The following is a 20,013-nucleotide window of genomic DNA, read 5'->3' as shown; positions in this document are numbered from 1 at the left end:
GTATAGGCAAATTGTTTTCAAGATGAAACTGCTGATCTAGATATTCTGGAGGATTTCTCATTTTTGATCCTTTGATATAAGGCACTATCTACAATTTTCCATAATGTCAGGATGTCTTTATATTCATAGGTTTATAGGCAATTACTAGGCAAGCTGCCTTTTTGGACCTTTTTAAGCACAGACAATTCCCCTTTCAGTGGTAAGAACCAGTCCTGTACTTTGTCTTTCAGGTTAACACCTTAACAAGTGTACCAACCTTCCAACCCCTCAAATTTCTTGCACATATTGTAAATGTTCTTAATGCACTTTTATTAACTCCTTTTTTTAGTCAAGCAACTCTCAAGAAAGAGAGAGAGAAAAAACCTCATTTCATCTTTCGGTCATGAAGAGGATGTGTGTTTATTACATCTTCAATGTACCAAAGCATCCAGATAAATTCAAGCAGCCTATTGATTTGTTCTCCATTCCCTTACTTAGTGACCAGGTGTGGGGCATGCCTGTCATCCAGACTGCCCACTTGTTCATTGTATTGCTGAAAAGTGGGTGGCATACTGCTTACATTTTTTTTCACAGAACCTTGGTTGGTGTGCTTGGCACACATATATGAGGAGTGCTTCCTTTCTGCAGTGAACTCTAAAGTATTTTTATCTGTGTAGTCTCTATTTCTCATTGGACATTTGTTGTTTTCCTCAAAGAGAACCTCAGTTAAAATAATTAAGTTTTCTTTTTTTACCTTGGTTGCAGTTGAAGTTTGCCTATTTGTTTATCAGAATTTGTTGTGTTTTTCCATGTTTTATCATTTTAATTTACTTTTTCATAAGAAATAGAGATCAAGGAATTTCTTGCTACTAGAAAATAATAAAACGAGTATAAAGCGTGAAGTTCTTGTATTCTAGTTCACATTGTGAAGAGAGTACTAATTTAAATCTCAGCAGTAAACAGCATGGTGAAGAATTCTCATCATCAGTCTCAATGCTTTCGAAAGCAGACTGGTACATTCAGCACGACGTCTGCTGATATCTGTTGTGGTCTTGTAGGATTTGAGGGCTTCAGCTGCGGATGGTATAACACTCTTTCCTCAGACTAGGCCCACTGTCGCTACAACTAATCAGCAGCTATCCTATTGCAGCTTACCATAGACAGTATGCAAATTATGTACATAAACTGCTTGTGTATGCATTAGTACGCTCTGTTTATGAATCCCAAGTCCAGAAAAGAAATAGAAAAAAAATTAACTTAATTTGAAATGCTCTAGTCTAAAAGTGTTATATTGCAAAGGGGAAAAAAGCATTTTTATAGAAAAAAGAACACTCCTTCATCACCTTCACCAACAAAAACAATGTAAAGGAAAACAAACCACATTCAGATTTATCAGGAAACATCTGATGCAACCAGAAAACGTCTAAATGACCGATTCTCCTTTCCTACTCCTTTCCATAGTCGGTTCTCCTAGGAGGAACATTTCAGGGTCACTTTTCTATGTGTCAGCAGATAATCACAGGCAGTAGCGTGTTTACAAACACTGCAACATGGTTAATTCTTCAGATTTGGTCAAAAAGTACTCATCTTGCTCACATCTTCCCTCTTTGAACACAGTGAGCTTTACAACTAATGAATAAGTTACTAATAAAAAGGGAATAGAGAACATTTCCCAACTCTGGTAAGTATTTTTAACTTCAGTTTATTTCTCATTCTACAAAAGGACAAGATCTCCAGGCCATTTCTAGAGTTATCAAAACTGAGTTACGATTTCAAAGAGAAAATCATTCAGTATGGTGAGCATACCTCTCAACTCTACAGATTTTCGCAGAATGTCCAGATTTTGGCCTCATGTTTTTAGTCCGTTTTTCATAAAATTTTGGTTGTCTAACAAATTAGTGGTAAATCATTAATGACTGAAATTTGAAAATAATGACAGATATTTGAGTTTCAGACTTCATATCATTCAGAAAATTCACGCTAATACAACACCTGTTATTCTATCAGCTTTCTGAGTTTATAAGAGCAATATTTAAAAATTGTCCCTCCTACTTTGGGGCCTTTGTCCAACTTTTATTCATGGCTTTGTCCAGATTTCTTGCTCTAAGAGGTTGAGGGGTATCATGGTGAGCCTAAAGATTCTTCCTGCTTTCAGATGGCAAAAATACTCCATGATTATCCTCCATATGGAACATCCCTGCTTTCACATGCCAGGGACACAGTCACAAAAGAGGCTTCATATCCTATGTAGTGAAACAGAATTTTCATTTACCATTTGTACTATCCACAGCCACCAGAGTTCATTGCCAAATGTCTATCCCAATGTTTGCACATTTCAGGAAGAAAAACATAACCACTCCCCTTTTCTAGATGATTACTTAACAGTGACAAAGACAAGAGAATTGTTGATGCAATACGTAAAAGCGGCAACTGCACTCCTGTATTCTCTGGAAATAAGAGTAAATTGCAAGAAGTCATCTGAAAGACTTGAGCTTCATGCAAGGTTACATATGAGAAAGGCACAGTAGTAACACAGAAACTCTAAACATCCACTGCACATGATGATTCCCAGTACATAAGGTATTCCTGTGGTGATCAGATGTAGTGGACATTTCTAATGGAATGACATTATTTCTTCCAGCCAGTGTTCAATGCTTAACAATAAACTCTTAAGAGTATGGTTGTGGAACCATTTTAACAGTCTTACCAGTGCAGGCTGAATGTTCTGAAAAACAAATGAACTTATATACATCTACCCGAAGAAGATGAAAAGTTTGCAGCACCTTGATAGCAATGCAGACAAATTTTCAGTCAAGACACCTTCAAATCAATATGGACAGCTGTCCTCTCACTCCTAAGGAAACTGATTGGAATGTAGATGGTCTGTTTTCCATCAACTTAGACGTTAGTGCAAGCCTTCCTTCCATGTTTCTGTTTCAGAAACTGCTACTCGAAGCAGTATAAGATAAGGCCATTTTAATCCTAATATTTCCATCTTGACTAAAATGAACAGAGTATTATAACCCAAGCCACTCCTTCACCATGGCCATTTGTCTTTCCATGCATCCTTATTAAGCCAGCAAAAAGACAGGTGAGGACTGTCCTAAAATTTAAGCAAAACATTAAGGTTTGAAGATAGAAGGAATTACACATTCTTTTGTAAATGAAAAAATGTCTTAAGTCTTAAGAAAGAAGTACAAAAACATTTTCCTTTAACCATTTGGAATCAACAAAAGCAGATAAAGCAAAATAAATTATTGTAAAGAGGATAGAATCTTAGTGCAAGAAAGTAGAATCATTCACTGTAGATTGCGGGGAGTCAGGACCATCAAAAGGTTTAGCTGAGTCTTGCACCAGTTTTCTGGTAAGTCCCATTAAGAAGGTTTTGCATTCTGCTTTACAGGAACATAATAGGAAGAATACTAAACAATCAACAAGTGTGAGATGCCTATCCACACTAAAGAGACGTATAAAAACAAGAAATAAGAACATAGGCTAGTTTACATACCTATGTGATGTCATCTTCCCCTTCAGGGAGGCCTAATCCTGATAATATCACCATGACTTTGTGACTGCTCATCCGAGCATCTGGATTATAACTGAATGTGGCATTACTGGTACTCTGATCTGTATTGGTAGTTTATTCCACAGGCTTGGTTTTGCTTATTTGCTGGTGTAGGCTAACATCCTTTGTATGGGTTTTTAAAGCAGCATTAGTCCTGCATAGAAACAGCAGGTCAACAAGGAGAGGGCTATTTATTGTTCAGTGTGGGAGACATAGTTCCCTGCTGGGCAGCCTGAAAGCAACAGAGTATAAAAAAAGTTGAACCAGTCTGTCAGGATAGTTTAGGAATTTAATAGCTGTGATTTTCTTGCTTAGAAATCTCTGGTATTTTTGTAGGTGGATTATATGCTTGAATTTGTACATGCTGAATGATTTAGTGCATTGAATGATGGATCTAACAAGTGGGAAGTTTGGGGGAATTATTTCTTTGGATCTATAAAAAATATGTTTGAAGATTAAATGGGCCAGAAAGAAAGATTTTTTGAATGCAGCAGAGATGTGATGGTCAAATGCAAGAGAACTGTCTACCTGCTCATACCCATATCATCTATGACCCTGTCCATCGGCAGAAGGTGGCAAGGGAATTTAGGGGGAAACATGTTTTGCGAAGTAGTTGGAGGGAACAGCTGAGGTGGGCCTCGTGAAGTATGCACTGAATCTGTCTGCGAGGATGTTAGTTATATCTTCAGAATCAGAATATCTGGCATTGTTATGGATTAATGATAAAAAGATGTAGCAAGACACCCACAAGACAAATGCTTCGTTATAAATATAAAAAGTCACGAATAATATAGCAAATATCACAATGAAGCAACCAGGCAGTTCCAGTGAATATAAAAGCATAAAACCTTTTATTACTCCACATAAACACGGTAAGCACTTTCGCTAACAAACTTCTTCAGACCTTATAATATAACATTAAAAGGAAATCCTTTTATAGGAATTCAAATCCTGGTAATCCAAGCACAGGATAAAGCCTGAAATTAATGGAATGAGCTCTTAAAGTAACATTCATGTTAATCCAACAAGTATACATATAAAACTATATGAAAAAGTACATAAGATATATTTGCATATATAAAAGTATAAAAATACAATAATATATAGCATCCTACATTAAAAACTTATAAACAGAACAAAACATACACATAAATGATGGAAATATTTCATCTCTAAATTCTCTGTTTTTTTAACAGGGGTTTTATAGAGCTGACGGAAGTTCTGGCTATCATTATAATCCACCCACATCAGTCAATATGCACAGTGTCTGCAGAATTAAACGTCATGTGAATAACTCCACAAATTAAAGGAGACCTGGCAGTTGGTGTTGTTGTTTAAGGCACCTGCCTGCCAATAATTAAGGTTCAGAAATAGTCCATCTGTGAAACTGTATCATCTAAGATCATGATTTTGAATACATTTCTGATATGATGCAATAGTATTTATTGAATTATTCACTTTTACCAGTGATTCCAGATCCAGTTTCCATCATGCCTAGTTGAAACAGAACTGTTATGTTTGCTTGATGACAAAATCCATCTATGAAAATGTATAATCTTCAGTCATGATTTTGAATACATTTCTGACATGTTGCAGTCCTATTTGTTGAATAATATTTGTATTAGGCCTTTTATGTCTAACACAAATGCACATAAACACACACACACACACACACACACACACACACACACACACACACACACACACACACACATGGTTTGCAAAGATTGCACTCACTGGAATGCTTGGCTGCTCTGTATATCTCAGAATGTCTCCATTTACTCTATGCATATTAAATATGTTACCATGGACGTCTTACTTAAATCTAAAGATCCCTTTGCTCACTTGACTGCTCTGATATCCTACTTAAATCTCCCTTGATTTGGTTTCTAAAGGTGATGTAACTCTGAGATTTCTGGTACTTGCAGTGTTTACAGAAGTCTCTCACAAAGTCCTAAGACTTGGGCTTGTTTTATTTTTGAGAGAGTGTACACACGCACACACACAAACACACACATATATATATATATATATATATATATATATATATATATATATGTATACATATAATAGATTGCTTAGTAGTGGATCCGGCTCTGAGGCCATGGGTAGTTATGCACATGCTGAAAACAAGAGAAACAAAATCATCATAGCAGCCCATAGGGCACTGTTTGTACTATTTAATCAGTAATCCTTAAATGATAACATAAATGGCACATAAAGAAATACAATCAAAAGCATAAAACAAACCAAACGGTGCAGCAGTAACCAGGAATGCACAAAGTGGTGAGGTTCCAACAGCTGGTCCCAGGTATATCTTCAAAATAAAATTACAATCCATTGGTGTTACATGCTGGTTTGAACTAAACTAATTTAGTTAATGAGCAACTGCAAAAAACTCATTAAAATTCACTGCTCAAAACTTAAATGACACAAATTACTGCGTCAAATAATTTAAATGAGCACATTATGGTATCTAAGTATCATAGTGTCTAAAATCTAAGTGATAAAGTTCCAGTCATGTTCTTAAAGATACTAAGGAATTTCGCAAGGTCTTGATAATCCTCTAGACAAATCCATTTGGATGGTTTGAAAGGAAACCTGAATAAAATACTACATTGCATCAGTACAGGATTAGAAAGAATAAGTTAAAATGCTGTTACTGAGAAACTGTAAAACTACTGTAAGGTAGAACTTCTAAACAGTACTGCAGCAAACCAAGAGATACGGCCCACTAAGTAAGAGAACAGCAGCTGCAACAGTGTCCATCTGTCCAGTTGTATTTGAGTCCTGTAGCAACTCCCATGGTCTTTGCCATCCTTGGGATATGGGAGGAAACCAGAGTAGGTGAATAAATACAGTGGGAATCAAAGCTGAGAACTAAACTGGAGAACATCTTACTATGATATGACAATACGACTCACTGCATCACCATACACACCAGAACAGCACCACAGACAGGCTTAAAGGTACCAAGAATAGTTAACAGTCGTATCCAGAAGCACAACATAAAAGGGTTCATTGATTCAGTCTACACACACAGTTTTCAATGCTGTTAAATGCCAGATCTCCATCTTCTAGCATTCACATGTAGGGGTCAGCATTAGAGAGTTTAGTAAATTGTAATTATGCACCATTACCAGTGATTCCAGATCCAGTTTCCATCTTGTATAGTTGAAACAGAACTGTCATGTTTGCCTGATGAATGTCCATCTTTGAAACTGTTTCATATTAGACCATGGTTTTGAATACATTTCTAACATGTTGCAATCCTATTTAATGCATATTTGTATTAGCCCTTCTGTGTTTAAGATTAGGCTGTCTAGGGAGTGGTGTTCTGCTCTCTACTTTGTGATTTTATATTCTGCTGCTACAGCAGCTCAAATTTCCTAGTTAATAAATTAGTAGGATTACCAACTCTTCTTGTTTTTCAGAGTGGTCCTGATTTGGGCCATTGCATCCAATAGGAAAAAATCAAAATGGCAAATGTCCTGATCTCTTACTAGAATATTTTTTTATCTTTGTTTTGCAGCATTATTGTGGTGTCTGTCTGCAGTCTTATTGCATTTGTTAATAGAACAGCTAAAATTGTGCAGTATTCATCCTTCATTCTGATAAAAAATAAAATCCTCTCATTATTTGATGGTGTACAGTATGGACTCTTCTGCAAAATGTCACTTCACATTTCAATTGTTCCCCAAAAATCTTACTAAGAGGGTATGACCCCAACCATGGCTGGCTCTGCAGACTCCATTCTTTGTAGCTGTGGAAATGTGGGATGCGTTCTGTCACCTTTATCTCTTGGTACCTTTTTCAGTTCTGTGTGCTGTATATTCTGTTAACACTTGAACTCTTCCCTTTGCTGCTCTGTACATGTGTGTAGTAATGTTACCTCACAGCAAGAGTTGTTTGGTTTGATTCTTAGCTGGCATCCTTTCACTTTGGAGTCTGCATGCCCTCACTGTGTTCGTGTGGGTTTTTTGCAGATACTCCAGTTTCCTCCCACATCCCAAATACATGCAGGAAGCAGATTGGTGAATCAAAGTGGCAGTCCACTTCTAATCTCTTCTTGCTGAGTAAATTCCATGTATAGCAGCTTATATTCACAAGGTTGCTATAGACGTTGGAACAACTTGCTAGTATGGTTGGCTGGATATGTATGCTTGACTCTTCTTGCTCCTTGAAAACTGAACATTATATATTCATTTGATATTTCAGCCTTTTCCTGGAACACTGTTTTTTTTTCTTACGGTATTATCTCTTGTTTTTTTTTTCACTTGCATTCATAAAATGCTATTGTTTTCATAAGAAGAGTGGATAACATTTTCTCTTCACAGTCTGTAATTCATGATTTTGGTTGCTTAATTTTTTTTTTATCTCTGTAACACTATAACTTATGATATTCCATTGTGATCTCTTCAGGAATCTTTCTGAGGTAGGTGGATTTACAAGGAATGTGGGTGGCCATCAGGTATGGTTAAAGTCTGAGTCAAAGTTTTATAACCAGTAATAACACTGATGGGATACTTCTAATGTTTGATTGAAAACTATGAGATAAATGCATCACATCAGTATATTTCTAGAATAGTACCAGTGTATTATTCTTACAGATAACCAAAAAATAGCAAATGCCAGTTTGTTTACATACATTTTATATAATCAACTTCTTTTAAAGAGAACTGTCCTACACATGCAGTCTTATAGAAGACTTTATATGTTGATCAAGTTTTATTTTGTTGGCTTAACACTGTATTTCTTCTCCTTCTGTTATTCCTTGTTTTGATTTAAAAAATAAGTTATAGTCATGCTATATGTTCTTGACTTATGAGCTGTGATAAAGGGGGTACAAAGGGGCACATTTCCCCCTGTGAATGTGTGGGCCCCCTAAGTGCCCCAATCTCTTAGAATGCAAAAACAAATGCTTGACTCTGGGAATACTAAAAAAACAAATGCTTGAGGCTTTCAGCTGAGTGTGTGCCTTGATGAATGAGTGTACCACATATGTGAAGCTAGCTCTTCAGCTTGCCTTTTGAATGTTTTCTGGTTAGGAAATTAAGTAAGGTGGACGTGTCCATTACTACCTTTAAGCAGCTGGTTGGGAAAGTAAGTATTTGTCTTTATGAGAGTAGGCGTTACTACATTTTAGTCAGTGTGTGTGTGTGTGTGTGTGTGTGTGTGTGTGTGTGTGTGTAATGCCCCAGTTAGAAAGGTTGTTTCTGGTTGGAGCTTGGAGCCTTAATCCTCTACACCAGACCACCCTTAAGTTATTTGTTTGGTAAATCAGTCATTAGAGTTGCATAGTTCTCATAACTGCGGTGGTGGTGCTGTGGTAGCGTTGTCGCCTCACAGTAAGACGTTCTGTTCGATTCTCAGATAGAGCGTCTTCTGTGTGGAGACATGCGTGAATGGGCGTACCTTCGTTGAAGGTTGTGCGTCAGGGCTGGCAACTCGGCATGTAAAAATCTACTGCCAATCATTAGCTGACCGGAGTTCCGCTGTGGCGACCCCTAACAGGGAAAAGCCGAAAGACACAACAACAACAACAACAGAGTTGCATAGTTGTCATTATTTAGAAAATAAATGTCTATGCAATACATGTTGTAGATCTGATAACCTTTTAAGTGAATTATAGTTAAGACACTTAAGGTTCTGGATTGTTAATAAATTGCATCCTATAGTTAAAGGTATGTGGTTTGAATCCTCCCACCTCCACTTGCCTATGGTGTGACTGTTAGCAAGTCACTCAGAGAGTACTCCTGGGTCAACCCTGAAAAAGGACACTTTCTACAGTGGGCTTATCTGGTTAACAAGTAAATAAAACAAGTATTTTGACTTTGTCCAGAATTCTTGAACAAAGAAACTAATAATTATTGTAGTCTGCTATTGTAAAAGTTTTGGCTTTCTGGCAAATTGTTGTGGATTATAGTCCCTAACTAATGTTAGGCATCTGAGTTTCAGACTTTGTGTCCTTTAGAAAATGCTTGCTAATGCATCTTTCTAAGTATTTGTCACTGATTCTTGAGCTAAGAGGTTGGGTGGGGGACATAGGGTGTGTGCTACGGGATGCACTGTATGCTCCTACAGTTGTTGTTGTTGTGTCTTTCAGCTTTTCCTGGTTAGGGGTCGCCACAGCGGAACTCCGGTTTGCTAATGATTGGCAGTTGATTTTTACGTGCCGAGTTGCCAGCCCTGACGCACAACCTTCAACGAAGGTACACCCATTCACGTATGTTTCCAAGCAGAAGACGCTCTAGCTGAGAATCAAACCGGATAGCATTTTACTGTGAGGCGACAATGCTACCGCAGCACCACCACCGCGAATAGGTATGGCTCCTACAGCAGTGTGATGAAATACACTTCTCAGTCATTATTTATGCATTTCTTCATTCATTTTATTGCAAGTAAACATCTGCATGTATGCAGTTGAAAAAAGATCTGTAATTAATTATCACATCTGTTTGTATGTGTATCCTACATCTTAGATTAGTTATCATGTAAACGAAGAAACTGATTGTAGTAAACAGGGGTGATGTTCTTCGTGTTTCACTGTTACAGTCATTACATTTCAGTTATCTGCCTGCAGGTAGCCTTCAAACGGCTTGAATACCAGAGTCTTGGATTCCTGCATCAGATGCTGTCTCCTCTTCCATGACGTCAGGTTGTCAGGGTTATAAAACATGCAGCTGACGCCATTACATCAGTCTTTATTGCCACGCGGTGCCCGAAGCAGAAGCAGTTCGCAAGTGCCTGTCGGCCAACACCTGAAATTTTCGTTTTCAAGTTTCAGAACCAAAGTCTTCAAAAAAGTTAAGTACCCCATTGGGGGATCCTTCTTCTTGCTCTTAAACCGATGTCAGTAAAAGTTAACAATTGTCTTACCTGTGGAAAGCAAATACCTCATAAAGATTTTAATTTGTACTGCATTCCTTGCTTAGGCCCAGACCACAACGTTCCTTGCTGTCGGTTTTGTGCTTTATTCAACCCCTGAACTATTCATCGTCGATCTATTTTTTCAGCAAATTATTTTGGTACTCAGTTTAACTATCCAGAAATGTCGTCGGTAAGCCATACAACTACCGATATTCCGAAAAAACGTAAAGATAAAGACAGAGACAGACCGCATAGGTCCAAAACTGCCGACGACGCTTCCGCTAAGCTAGTCGCCAGTTCACCAGTACTCAGTGAGGTGCTTTCACAGTCCCTGATACCCGCTACTTCAGATATGCAGGTGCCTGCTGAGACCCATTTGGAGGCCGGTATGCCGCAAGATGCTTCTTCGACTATGGAACCTGCGGATGCCTCTACCTTGGATGGGTCTGAAGCCGCTGTGCAGGCACCAGCTTCTGAGGATGTATTCAGGCCTACAGACTTGTATTTCAAACCATCTTCTTCTTCAAGGCCTAAAACTTGACCCATGCCTAGAAAACTGACGTCCAAACCACATGGTCAGGCCCATATGCCTAAAAAACAATTGATAAGAATGGCTGAAGACCTTATTACTTTAATTAGGGGAAGCCAGCCTTCCCCCTCTAAGAGACCTAGAACTGATTTTCCTTCTGATTAGGATTCTGAAATTTCTGTTTCTTCTGATTACCAGGATTTGCCCTTATCTTCCTATAAGGATTCTGATGCAGAGGATTCCATTCCCTCTGCTTCCCCTCGAGAAGATATTTCTTTTGGTGAAACCTTGCACACTCTTAGGGAGCATTTCTGCTGGGAAAGCCAGGATTACTCTGATTCCAAAAAGAGGCTTAGGGAATTCTTACTCCTCCCTCAACACAGGCCTTTAGCTATCCCTCCTGTTCTGGACATTGTAGATGATGCCTTCTTGGAATCCAGCCTGGCCCCAGACACTTTACCTCCAGCTCCCAGAAAACCTGACAGGTATTACAGAGTACCTGACTCTCACAAGTTCCTCTTCAAGAATCCTACTGTGGACCCAGAGACCATTTCCCAAGGACCTAAAGGAATTAAGGCTACTACTACCAAAAACCCTACCCCCTCTGATAGAGTTTCCAGGGCCTTGGATAGATGGGGCAAGAAGGTATACACTTCTGCTACTTTGGCCATTAGGGCCTTAAACTGCCAGTTCCATATGTTAAAGTATCAACAACATATTATGGGACTACTTAAACAGAAAGTGATGTTGATTCCTGACAGTACTGAACATAAAGAATTACAGGATTGAATGCATTCTGCTGAACAAGTTGGTAAACATACTTTTTACAATGTGGTTTTACTCTTTAGAAGCGTCCTGCAGGGCTGCTGTCACTGGGTCTGTACTTAGAAGGCATGCTTGGCTTAAGGAGCAAAACTTGCCAGATCATGTTAAAGCTAAATTACTGGATGCTCGCTTAAACCAAGACCGCCTGTTTGGCAACAAAGCTGAAGAAGTCCTTAAAAAGATGGAGGAAAAAGCTAAATCTATGCAAACTGTTAAAGATTTCCTGCAAGTACAGCCTCCCAGATTTAGTAGGCATTGGCCTTCTAAGAATTGGTTCTTTCCAGTCTCTTCCAGGCCTTCTCAGTCCAAACCCAGGAACAGCAGACTACCTAGGCTACAGTCTCAAGGCACACACAGGCCTAAGCAGTGGGGGGCTCCCACTTCCAAAGCTGGAAGTATAAGACACCCCCTACGGAAAAATGTCACAATGACTTAACCTTAAACCTTCTAAGCCTGCTCAACTGCCTGCTCCCTTAGGGGGAAAGATTGCCCTGCATGCAAAAAAATGGGAACTCATTACCCAGGGCAAATGGATTTTAAATATAGTCTTCCAAGGATACAAATTCCACTTCTACACCTTACCAACCCCAAATGGTTGGCCAGACCAACCCCCAAATCATTGAGCAGAGGCTCAACATCAGGTTCTCTCTCTTCTAAGTATCAGGGCTATTCAGCCTGTCCCAGCAGAAGAAAGGGGACAAGGTTTTTACTCAAGACTCTTCCTGATACCCAGAAAAGACAGCTCCTGGTGTCCTATCCTGTACCTCTCTAATCACAACACCTTTTTGGTAATTCCAAAATTCAAAATGCTAACACTTCAACAGCTGCTAATCGGGATTATCTCATTAGGGAAGTGATATCATAAGGAGGGATTTGGATGTTATAAATGGATTATGGGGAATGATTGTTTCATCACTGATTAAGGCATGATGCCAAAACCGGTCTGGAATTAATATGAAATAAATTCATTTGGAGTCCCTGGTGCTGGCTTTTTTCTTTTGTATATTAGCTATAGCTCTGTATAACTAGCAAATCTTCCATAATCATAACTGAGCCCAATGTATACTCTAAACTTTCCAATTACCTCTCTAACTCTATCCTATATCTAATTACCATCCTATTATCTGGAGATATCCATCCTAACCCAGGCCCCCCCACCTCAACATCTATTAACAAGTCCATACTACTTACTTCTTTAAACTCCCAAAGCATAGTCAACAAAATCCCAAACCTGCAAGCCTGGCTTACACACAATAAACCTGACATCCTATCCATCTCTGAAACATGGTTAAAACCTCATATAAAAGACTCTGAAATAATCCCACCCAACTATTCTATCATTAGAAAAGACAGCTCTCATACAAAAGGGGGTGGTGTAGCTCTCCTATACTTATCCTCACTATCAGTTACTCCCTATAATAAACCCACTCCCCAATTTAATAACGCTGAATTACTACTAACGTTACTGCAAATCAACAAACACAAGCATATATGTATAGCCTCCCTCTACATTCCCCCAGGAGACAATATTTCTACACTTGAAGACATCCTCTCCTGGCTCTCCACCAACATCAGCAATGAAACAATAATCCTAGGAGACATGAATATCAATTTGGCCTCCATTCAGTCTCCCTCAAACTCACTTAACATCAATCTCTACAACTTCTCTCAGCTTATCAACTCTATAACCCGCCCCTCAAAAAACCTCTCCAGTGGCAGTACACTAGACTGGATCTTAGTCTCTCACCCCCATTATTACTCTGACAGCGGTACTCTCCCCGATCCTCTTAGTGACCACTTACCCACCTTTACACACCGACTCCCCTTACCCCTTCATCGTACTCATAACTTTATTACTACACGTAACCAAAAATACTTTAACCCAACAGCTTTTTCTAACTCTCTAAAAGCAATAAATTGGAACAGCCTAAAAACACTTCCTCTACATAATGCAGTTGTCCACTTCAACACAACCTTCTTAAACCTCCTAGACCACCACGCTCCCCTAAGAACAAAAAGAATAAAAACCAAAACTGCCCCTTGGCTTACCAAAAATACACTTGCTACAATGCAACACAGAGACAAACTCTGGACACTGTACCACAAAAATAGGACCCCCCCCCCATCCATAATGAATATAAAGCACTTCGGAATAAAGTAAAAAAGCTCATCATCACTGATCGACAAAATTACTTCTCCTTACTCCAAAACAATAATAAAACAAACCCTCAGAAATTCTGGAAAGGTATCTCTACTCTCCTAAATCCCAGTAAACCAGACACCCCCACCCCAGAGCCAAATGCTTCTGATATAGACTTGGCTACTCAATTTAACTCTTTTTTTTATTGATTATATTTCCAAATTAACCTCATCCTTCTCTAACACCACTGCTCTCTCCCATTTACCCCCACCCTCGTCTACTTACCCTCTACCATCAACCACTAGTGCACCCCCTCTCCCATCTTCTAATTCTACACCCTCCTCCTTTTACTCCACTCTCCCTCCCTTTTCATCACCCCCACCCCCAGATACCCCCTCCTCCCACTCCCCACTTTTCTCTTTAAAACCCATACCCATATCTACCATAAAAAACTCCTTCTAAAACTGAAGCCAGGTTCAAATGCTCCTGATAATATTCCTTCACAATTCCTGAGCATAGCTGCCGAAGCAATTGCCTACCCCATTAGTATTTTAATAAACCGCTCTATCCATGAAAGCACAATACCCCTAATTTGGAAAAAGGCCTTTATCATACCCTTACATAAAGGAGGCAACAATAACAATGTCACTAATTTCAGCCCTATCGCTATCCTGTCTCCCATCTCTAAACTCCTTGAAAAGTGTATCCAGTTACAAGTCCTACCATATCTCATTGATAACCACCTATTAACTCCCACACAACATGGTTTCAGACCAGGTCACAGCACTATGACAGCCCTCCTCTCCTTCCTGGAAACTGTAAACAAAGCCCAAGACTCAGGTCATAGTGTTTCTACCCTTTTACTGGATTTCTCTAAGGCCTTTGACACTATCTCCCACAACCTTCTTCTATCTAAACTCTCTAAGCTTAACCTATCTCTTTCCTCTCTGAACTGGTTCTCCAGCTACTTATCCAACAGATATCAAGCAGTAAAATGGAAAAAGGCCACCTCCTCATTCCTTAATACCCTAACTGGAGTTCCACAAGGTTCCATATTGGGTCCCCTCCTCTGTAATATATTTATTAATGACTTCCGCAACTCCATCCCCTCCTCTAATATGCAGACGACTCTACCATTATTTGCTCAGCCACTTCTATCCCCATACTTCTAAAGCTAACTCAAGATGCTTTTTCAACCACTGAACAATGGATGAAAAAAAATCACTTAGCACTCAATGCTTCTAAAACCAAATTAATGGTATTTACTCCCTCTAAAGTCACTCCTTTCAACAAAAACACATTTTGTATTACTAGTCAGAATAACACAACTCTGGAACTGGTATCAGAGACCAAGCTACTTTGTATCCAAATTGACAATCATCTTAAATTTAACTCCCACATACAACTAAATATAAAAAAAAAACATCAAAAACTAGGCATGCTTTATCGACAAAATCATTATCTTACACCCTCCACTAAACTCACCCTCTCTACATCTTTTCTCATCCCCTCCCTTCTCTATGGAGCTCCACTCCTAACTAATCTACAATCCTCTCTGAAAACTCAACTATCATGTTGCTACAACAAAATCGCCAAGTTCGCCACTAGCCAGAAGTCCTCCACTCACCACTGTTCCTCTCTCAACAAACTAAAATGGCTAGAACTACCCAATCAGCTTATCTATACCCAACTCACTCTAGCACACAAGTTCATTCTCAACCCCTCACTCTGTCCCTCCCTTTTCTCTGCATTTAAAATGCACCTACCTGACAGAGTGCTAAGGTCTAACAACCAAAATCTTCTAGAAGTATACAAACCAGCTCGTCCCCCAGGCAAACACCTTCTATCCTTTAGTCTAGCATGACTCTGGAACTCCCTACCACCATCCATTCGTACTACCCCTAGTTACTCTATATTCAAAAAAACTCTTCACTCATATCTAGTATCCCAATTGGGAATGCTCCTGCTGCCACCCTACATAACTTACCCTGCAAATTTTCACCATCTCTTCTTTTCAATAGCATTCTTACTTTTCATATATTCTTGTTAATTACTTGCTAAATGTATATAATTCTTGCCTACACCTCTTACTGCAAGTTTCCTAACATGTATTAACGTTCCTGTATATATTTTGTAATTATTCCTTTATAATTCTGTATTACCTGTTCATTTATCACTAATCTAGACTGTTTGTAATATTTGTCCTTGTCTAATCCAGTTGTATATTTTCAACCTATGACATATAGTAATGTTAATAGTCTTTGGTCTGCTCTATTCTATAATGCATGTAAGCTTATAATCTACGTCATATTGTAACCTTGATTGTTTATGGAGCTTTTCTCCCCAGGACTCCATTGAAAACGGGTTCACTTTGGCCCAATGGACTATCCTGGTAAACCAACTGCAAATAAGTAAAATAAATAAATTTAATAGGATCTGTTTATGCTTTGCACCGGTCGTACTTGCTAGCCGTATCTGGAGAGTGTATTCATGATGTTGCAAGCCTGCACTTACCTGTATTGCTTGATTGCTTGATGCTAACTGGAGTGGATTGTGGGTATTTTTTGGAAGGGGGAGAGATTACTTGGCTTGCCCGTCTGGGACCATGAAGCTTTGCAACTTGAGTTGCTTCCCCTGACAGTCTCTAGTTGTTGAAGAAATGGGTTTGTGGTAAAACAAGTATAAAGTAACATTTTTATCATGTTGTGAGCTCCCACTCTTTTTAGTAAATGCTCCACATTTTGCCCATTTTTCCCAATTTTGAGCACTGAAGAAGGACATTTGCTAATGGTTACAGTTTCTTTAATTATTTTTCTTCGTGGTGCTGTGGAGGTTGTGGTAATTTCATATCATACTAACCTGTCTGAAAAAAGAAGCATCAGCTTAAGAATTTAGGGATATGTTGTTTTAATTCTCTCAGTAATTAAAGCTACAATTTCTTAAAGTCTTCTGATGGGACTTGTTCAAAGACAGTCATAAGAACATTCAGAAAATCATAACTGCATCATTAGCAACCTGAACATCCAAAAAAGTCTTCAGATGGGTTATTGTGACTAGTTAACCCCTTTTGAGTGCTATACATACCTCACTGCTCTCCCTATTTCTGTAGAATGTCCCTAGTTTTGCTTCAGATGTTTGTCTTGCACCTCATATTTTTGCTTTTCTGGTAAATCACACATGATTATATTTTTGACTCACTCCATCTTTAAAACTCCCACCCGCTTTATCTGACTTACCACAAGACCATTCTTTTTCATGGCTAGTTTCTAAAAGCTTGTTCACAGTATTTCCTCCCTGACTAACAATTACAATTATAACCCAATATAAATGCAATAAAGTAAAGTGAAATACAGCATGTAATAAATTCAGTCCTTTCTCTTTTTTACTAAACAAAATACCACTTTTTATAGGAATTAGTCTTGAACCCAAAATTAAAGTGAAAATTATCTGTAAAACTTTTTTAAATAAACTTTCTGGAAAAGAAAATACACCAGCTAAATAACTCAATTTTCCAATTTCTACTGAATTAATTATATAAACCTTTTTCTTAAAACTTAAATGTACTCCAGACATTAGTAATTATCTTAATTTCTTCCAACCTATTTCTACATTGTTTATACTGTTTAATAAAAACATCATATTCTCAAAAAAATACATACAATTTGAGTCTGTTTTATAGAAAAATAAATGCTAGTACATTTTTAACTTCCCCTAAATCTTTACATTTCTATTTAAATTTAAACCTACTTATAGATTTTCTCCATTTCAAATAGTAATTCTATTATCTATTTAATATTCATAGTCACTTAAACAATATCATTAGCATAAATCACAATGAAAGGAATCCTTATGGATTTTTTAAATAAATGAACCTTCTTTAAATATCTTACCATTACCCTAATATTATTATTTTTATAAACACTTTTAAGAAACTGGATGATTTCTGAACAAACCCTGTAATTCGGTTTTATAATTGGTTATAATTAACATTGTCAAATAATTGTGCTGCATCACATCCCACAAACCTAACATCTTCAGCCTCATATAGTATAACATTTATTACTTCTGTCAATTAACATTTCCTTTAATTGTTTCTTACTTATGCCATCAATTCCTTCTTTCCATTTCTTTCTAAAAACTTCCTTACTTAATCGCACAATTTTATATATGTTTTGAATCTGTATTATTTTAACTAATATGACATCAATTTTCCTTTTCCAAATGAATTTAACACAAGCTTCGCAGAGTCAAACTCTTTTAAACCATTATTCTTCCATTCATTTGGTGCTCCTATAAATAATACTTTTTGTTGTCTTGATAAACTTTTATTTAGCAATCATACCATAATCAATCCATATGAGGAACAGCACTGTCATTTAATAAAACAAAACTTGCTCAAGATGCAGGGTATGTTGCCAAAACATGTAAGTAAGATGAGGAAAGCCAGGCCAGAATCTTAAAGATTCATCATCCATGATGTAGAATGAGCTACTTCACTTTTCTCTTCATCACTATATACTGACTGTACAGTAAGAAAAAAGTGGTATCGTCTGAAAATGAAGTGAATCAGGAATAAGTAGCTAATGTGCATGATGCTGATGAGTTATGAGAAAATAATCCCTCATAAGTGGCTGTATAAGCTAATCGTTTCTTTCTTTCCATTTCGGTGCATTTTTTTTCTAGGAAGCTTTAGCCGTAGTTGAAAGAAGTGTTCATGATCATCATCACTATAAAGAATGCCTAAAAAACTTTGAACTATGGCTTCATGATACTGAAGAACATGTTCATTTTCTGTCATCTGAGAAGGAGAATGAAACACCAGAAGCAAGGGCATTACTACTGCAGGTAAAGAGCAGAATAATTTCCATTTTAAGTCCTATAATTACAGTAGGTCATCTAGTGCAGTGGTTAGATGTGTGTGTTAGGAAGAACTAAAATATTCTATGTGTTCCTCCTTCCTTTAAGGGTAATGTTTTTGATTATGTGCTTTGGGGTGTGGAGTCTAGGCTATCTGTCATACTTTGTAGACTTTACTAAGTCGATCTTTAGTGGAAAAGGGGGCCAGCTGATGATGGATGTTCACAAGCTGGTAATGTCAACAGAGAAGCCATGAGACCAGAAGTGTTTTCAATTAAAAAATATGTTTGTTGTTCTTCCTAATACACTGATCCGTTTTTGTGGTGATACTGGAATAAGTGAAATATGTAATGTAATCCGGCCTTCAACTTGCTTAATAAAGAATTACTGAACTGAAACTTTTCAATTCCAAGAGAGCCACATGGGTTTGCAGAGGGAGTGATACCATGATTGATTGATTGATTAATTTCATTTAACCGGGAGAAGTCCAGCTGGGCCAGGAGCCCATTTTCATCGGAGGCCCGGGGAGAAAAGCTCCAGACTAAAATAGTACAAATACTTGTCAGTTACAATATTCACATATAAGAAATTTTAAAACATACAGAATTCTGTTGCAAGCTTAAGTGCAGATCACAAAAATGATGGTATAAAGACAAGATAGCATCTTACTCAATTTAAAATGTTACATGTGGTGTATAGCAGATACAGTCTAGAACTTTTGCAAAGTCAACTGATAATGACTGTATTTACAGTGGAGCCAAATGTCCTTTGGAGAGGGAGAAAAGTAGGAACCATGACGAGATAGTATTAATCTGAGAAAGGTAGTAGTAATGGGATGTACATTAAATAGAAATGCCTAGAGGGGATGGCACAGGATAAGAGGAGTTAGCCAGGAGTATGACAGGAGCAGAGTCAGTGATTAGCTAGGTAGTTATGAAATAGTTGTTTAAACTCATGAGGTGAGGATTTTTGGTGATAGTTTGTGGGAGGGTGTTCCAGAGTTTGGTGATTTATTGGAGTTGAGACAATCACCATAATAGTTGTGAGAGTAGGTGACCTTCAGCATAGGTTTATCAGAGGATCTAAGGGGCCTGGAGTTGTGGCTAGGCTGGACAAGATTGGAGACAGCAGGACAGTTTGAGGGTTGGTAGATCAACTTGTGGGTCATAATAAGTTGGTTGAGAGCTATAAGGTTTGAGAGTTCTAGCCAGTTTATTTGGGAGAGCACAGTACAGTGGTGAGACCTGT

The 20,013-nt window shown here is 38.0% G+C and overlaps 1 protein-coding gene across 1 annotated transcript in view; it reads left to right on the top strand.

Annotated features, from left to right (window-relative positions):
* Positions 1-20,013, top strand: part of SYNE2 (spectrin repeat containing nuclear envelope protein 2) — a 3,814,665-nt gene that overhangs the window by 1,618,611 nt on the left and 2,176,041 nt on the right. The window contains exon 49 of the mRNA XM_044073561.1: positions 18,592-18,753. Within this exon, the coding sequence (XP_043929496.1) occupies positions 18,592-18,753 (162 nt within the window). The remainder of the gene's footprint in view (positions 1-18,591; positions 18,754-20,013) is intronic.

The sequence above is a fragment of the Protopterus annectens genome, chromosome 6.part0 (assembly GCF_019279795.1).
Source record: "Protopterus annectens isolate FY-2018-M chromosome 6.part0, PAN1.0, whole genome shotgun sequence".
NCBI lineage: Eukaryota > Metazoa > Chordata > Ceratodontiformes > Protopteridae > Protopterus > Protopterus annectens.
The sequence above is the reverse complement of the archived record's forward strand: the minus strand, read 5'-3'. Positions and strand labels throughout refer to the sequence as shown.